Source organism: Penaeus vannamei, chromosome 24 (genome assembly GCF_042767895.1).
Source record: "Penaeus vannamei isolate JL-2024 chromosome 24, ASM4276789v1, whole genome shotgun sequence".
NCBI lineage: Eukaryota > Metazoa > Arthropoda > Malacostraca > Decapoda > Penaeidae > Penaeus > Penaeus vannamei.
In genome coordinates this window covers 6,035,894-6,041,397 of record NC_091572.1, presented here as the reverse complement: position 1 = coordinate 6,041,397, position 5,504 = coordinate 6,035,894, and the positions used below count along the sequence as shown (strand labels likewise).

At 42.0% G+C, this 5,504-nt stretch overlaps 1 protein-coding gene across 4 annotated transcripts in view; it reads right to left on the bottom strand.

Moving 5' to 3' along the window:
* Positions 1-2,221: 2,221 nt before the first annotated feature.
* Hmt4-20 (Histone methyltransferase 4-20) overlaps positions 2,222-5,504 on the bottom strand; it is a 31,262-nt gene continuing 27,979 nt past the window's right edge. For all 4 annotated transcript variants that reach the window (XM_070138294.1, XM_070138292.1, XM_070138290.1 and 1 more), the window contains exon 7: positions 2,222-5,448. In XM_070138294.1, coding sequence (XP_069994395.1) covers positions 3,477-5,448 — 1,972 coding nt within the window. In that variant the 3' untranslated portion in view covers positions 2,222-3,476. The remainder of the gene's footprint in view (positions 5,449-5,504) is intronic.

The following is a 5,504-nucleotide window of genomic DNA, read 5'->3' as shown; positions in this document are numbered from 1 at the left end:
TGTGTGTGTGTGTGTGTGTGTGTGTGTGTGTGTGTGTGTGTGAGAGAGAGAGAGAGAGAGAGAGAGAGAGAGAGAGAGAGAGAGAGAGAGAGAGAGAGAGAGAGAGAGAGAGAGAGAAATGCACAAGAGACGTGATCCATGGTTAAGCCTCTCGCATCCCATCTCTAAAAGGAGAACCTTCCCTCATATGTACACTAAGATCTCTGGCATTCATTGACACTCTGCCGCTCTGCCAGCCTCCCTTCCCACTGCTTCTCTCCCTATTTTCTACCGAGAAGTCTTTGACCTTTCGTCGTTCACATACATGTTTGGGTTCGTGCTAATGAGGTCCATTAACTTACCTTGTAAAGATATTCTTTTGCAACAATTCTTTTTGTTTTACTTATCATTCACATTCTCATATGCGTAAAATAATCTTCTCGGATTTTTGTCGTTTTATATAGTTTTCGAGCAAATAAATCCTCTACAACGCAATTGCATCAAAATGAATCGTTTGGCAACTTTTTTCTCTCTCAAATGAATTTCCCTCCTTCCCCTTCACTCGCTATCTTTCCCTCACCCTTTAAAGAAACATCCACTCCTGGTCACTCACCCTTTACAGAAACCGTCCCCTATTTACCCTCAAGAAACACCCTCTGCCGCTCACCCTATTGAAAACACCCATTTTTCAACCCTTAATTCCTTCCGACATGTGGCGGGCCCTTTTCCTCCCGTCCTTCAGCGTTTGCATTCTCCACACTCCCTTTCCCACCGTCCTTTATCGGGCCTGCTTCTCTCACCATTTCCGTGCGCTTCCCTGGTCTGTTTCTTCCACTTTCTCTTCCCTTCAACTCGATCGATTCTTTGTCGACCTCACTAACTCCGCTTTCCTTTCACGCCTTGGTTGCTTTGTATTTAAATAAATTCTTTATTCCATCGTGTAAATAAGTAATAATGACATCAGAAAATAACTGTGCTAGACATCAACAATTCAGCGAACAGCAAGACGGTTTTTGTTTACATTTTTGCGACCCATTTCCTGTATCACTGTCACACTATCTAGTCTTCTTGGTTGTATTTTTCATATAATATCTCGTTAATTTGGTTTTATTTCTTTACTACTTACTGTAAAATAGAACTATTTCATGTAAGTCATATATCTGACATGTTTAAGTGGTTAGGTCACAAAGTTTAGGAATTTGATGAACGTTGCTGCAAGGGACTTTTATGTGATTGCCCAAGACCTTTTAATTTTCTTTTGGTTGCTCCTCGAAGTCAACTTGGCCAGGTTCATCCTTCAGAAAGCAATCTATGTCAAAGGTCGCTTGCCAGAGGCTGTAATCCAACATATATATATATATATATATATATATATATATATATATATATATATATATATATATATATATATATATATAAACACCTCAAGCACACTCGATTTATAGGGTATTTTGCCTCCCTAAAAAACGACGAAAGTCTGTTGTCAGAAAAGTTGCAACGAAGAGATAGTTACACTACACGCAGAAATTAAGAGTTTAATCAAGAGTGAAACGTTATTAGCTGTACTTCATTTCCTTTCGTGTCTGAAGCAAACCAAATAGCGCATCTTGTTTTTGCATGTTTTGCTTTTGATTGCAATTACTAAGTGGGGTGAGGACATTTGATGCTTAACCTCCTTCAGTCCATGTTTCCTGCTCAATACACTTCTCACCTCTACCAAAACAAGCGTATCACCACCTCCGTGCATTTCGTTTAAAATCCACTGAATATGCATGCCGACCTAAGGCTTAATTAGACGTACAGGTGTAAGCACGCGCGTACTCACTCTGAAGGTTAAGTAACAACCGCCCTAACACGAGCACTTGAAGAGATTTAGCTATTACTTTCGCCACTGTGCTATCCCTCGTACGTCTGACTCACCAGTTTGTTATTTTTCACAACATTCATTAGTCCCCAAACATCCTGCCATGCATTCCAATGGTGTTTACTCATACTCCTCCCCCTGATATTGCAACTACCGACTCTGCACTGTAATCAAGACTTTTTCAACAATTCATATGGCAAACCGTCTTTGCACACACAAACCTCCACCATTCTAGTATTTTAAGTATAAACACGAAATTTAGATCTCCGGTAAGTAATTCTTTCCAGGACTGCCTCGGGTTTAAACATTCTTAAATACTGAGTCAACATATCCAGCCGCATTATTTCCAATCCATCCAAAGAGGTAACACAAAACGTCTTCACTTCTACAACTTTTATTAACACCACCGTTTAAGAGCTACCAATCATTGGTACTCAAACATCAATACACAGTATTGACAGTCATCTTTCAAAAGTCATGACATGAGAGACAGGAGTGGAATGGTGCCGATCAAGTGTAAATAAAAGAGGCCTGTCAAAGAGGTTTGGCCTGCAGCAGTCCAGCCACGAATATTTTGACCCTGTTTGTACCCTAAAGCTTTCCATCTGTAACCTGGGACATTTGTACATCACTCTGATAAATATACAGCTTCCTTACCGATCTTATCCTCTATATTGTCATATACAAGATCCTGGGTCACAAAAGCAGAGTACACTGTATTACAACCACTCAGCTGTTTTGACTTTGCAGCATAGCTCTTTCTACTCTCTAAAATTATCATCAACAATAAATCAATCCATCCATTTAGACTTTTCCTAGGAAATCATAAACTTTTTTCTGCCAAAGCATGCTATCCACAACTAGTCAACTGGCTTGGGACATTTATTGTGCGCTGATCCTTCAGAGTGATTGCTTTACACTTTGGTCAAACCTTTACGAAACCCGAGATATTGCTCCCGGAAGTGCTTTTAGATTTACTGCAAACACAGATGGTTCTGCCTAGGTCATTATTCTCATTCTCATACTAATGAATTCTAAAGTGGAAAAAAGTAACACAATCACAGAAATCTTTGAGAAATATAATATAGGATGAAAAATAAAGTTATTACATTAATACTATGAAGAACATAGAAATTTCTTACTTTTGTTCCTTCTCTATTAAAAAATTAATAAAGGCTTTCTAAAAAAAAGGAAATAAGAAAAACTCTGCACCCGCGACCCGTGTAAAGACAAGTACAACATAATAATTTACAAAACAACATACAAATAACTTACACGATACTTGGTAAATGTAACCTCAACATCTGTCAAGCAAGACATACTATACAATGCAACAGCTTGACCATCCCTGGACAGTGAGCTCGCTTTTCCTCTGGCGAACATCTGAGAATTGACCTGGATCACCAGATAAGCTCTTGTTACAATGTAAGGTCGAGTCAGCTGTGACTTGGTTGATACATGGTGCGGGAGGGGCAGCATCATTCGGTCGGTGGGGCACTTGATGAGCTACACTTGTGGGTGGATTTACTTGTGGGAATACAGTTGGAATTACGTAGTGTTCATCTTCAAGTGTGGTTTTCTGGAGTACGGGATGGGTTGGTTGAGGGAGAGTGGATCGCGGGTGGTCTACATGCTATTTGTGGTCGAAGCGAGTGTCCGGGATGGTGATTGTGTGTGTCTCATTACCTAATATTAATCGAAGTCGCTTCATTGTTGGCCTAGGAGATGCTGTTCCATCTACATCTGTACTTTCTCCCTCAGAAGAGTCAGATCGATGCCGGTGTTCCCGGTGTTTCTTTCGGTGACGTCTGTGGTGGTGATGGTGGTGATCGGTCTGATAGTCCTGATTTGTGATGCCCTCAACCGTCAACACCTCGTACTCTGGCTCATATGCTACTCCTGAATCAGAGAGGTGCGAGCCAACCTCTATCACTTCGTCCAAGACAGGAGATCGCTTCATTCGCAATCTTAGTTTAACCCCACATCTCCCACCTTTCTCTGGGGTGACCATTGCAGCAGGTGGAGATGACGGGGTATATCCAATCAGGGGATGTGGCGGCGACTCACACTGTGGAGACGACCTACATTCACTGGTTATGCTCCTGCCCCACCGACCGCAACCTACGCCTAATTTTCCAACTCTAAGTGATCCAGGAGAAGTTGAATCATCTTCTTCCTCAAACTCATAAACATCTTTAGCTGGAGAGAGGTTAGTTGTTTCTGTTGCTCCTGAACCACCAGACTGACAAACGGTTGTGCTACCCATGTCTTTTAAAGCTGTCTGTTTGCACTTTGAATGCCTGGCCTTTTTGCTAAGAGGCTCTAAGGTTTCTACCTTGCTTTGAACACTACTAGACTGCTGAGGTAACTGAGAAGTTGGCAGTGATTGTTCTGACGTTTTGTCAGTGTTGTTGTTAAGAATGTTACTAGAACAGTTATTACCTAAACTAATGTAACCTAAACTAGAATTATCACATTTTTCACCAGGAGGTCTGCGTAGTCTGCGTAGAGGGGGTCTCCCACTAACAGACATACATTGTGAGTTAGCATTTGCCACACTCCGGTTTGACTTGGAGGTATCGGACAAAATCTCAGCCTGCATGCTGTCAGTTAACTTCACCCGACTGAGATCAACATAACAGTTTGAGCTGGGTGCAGTATCCCTAGAATTCACTTCCCGGGATTTACCTTCCCTTGAGTTCACATCCCCACAATTAACTTCCCTAGAAGCTACCTCTCTGGTAGTTTCTTCAGGTAGTGTTCTCACTGGCATGTCCTTTCCTGACACTCTTGTAGATTCGTCTTCTCTTGGCATATGCACATCTTTTCCTGGCTCTTGATCACTATCCCCTCCTTCCTCTATTTCATCAAAACCATCAGGAGCCTTGACATCTTGGCTGTCTGAACGATTGTGTTGCCCTCTGAGGATACGGGTATTGCCAACCTCTTGCATGGCAGTGGTTAGTTGGCGTCGGCTGCGTAGTTTAATACCTTTAGAATTACACAGCTTTCCATTTTCGAGAGGCTCTTTAACACTCATATCTCCATGGACTTTACCTTCCTTTATTGTAGGTTCTGTGGCAACTACACGACTCCTCGTGTGGGGTCGTCCTTTAGATGACACACTCTTTAGATATTTATCAGGGCTGATTGATTTACTGGAGTCGCTACATGGCTTATTGGTAATATCAATATTTTCCTGAGCACTGTCTGAACTTGATCTCCTGTTCTTTGCTTTGGGATATAAACCATTCAGGTGGAGGTGAGACTGAGAGCTCGTGCGCTTTATCTGAGTTGAACCACTTTCTGTACTCGACTCTGACTTATCCGAGTCTCTTGATCCCCCTCTAGTCCTAAGCTCTCGTCTCACTGTCTCACCATTCACTTTTGGAGTGAGATTGTTCATTTTCAGCTTGTGCTCACTAGACGCTCTGAGGCTCACAGCGCCTTCACTCTTGCCTTTGTTCATTGCCTCCTCCTCATTCTTCTGCTGGTTCCGTAATCTTTGGCGACTAATCCTTAATCTCAGGTCTGTTTCACGGAGACGATAACCCTGCTCTGCACCGTTTTCGTTTTTCTTATCAGCATAGGCTCCAGTGCCTCGCCTGAAATGAAAAAAGAAAACACATAGTTTATATACTGTCTTGAGAATTCATTCACT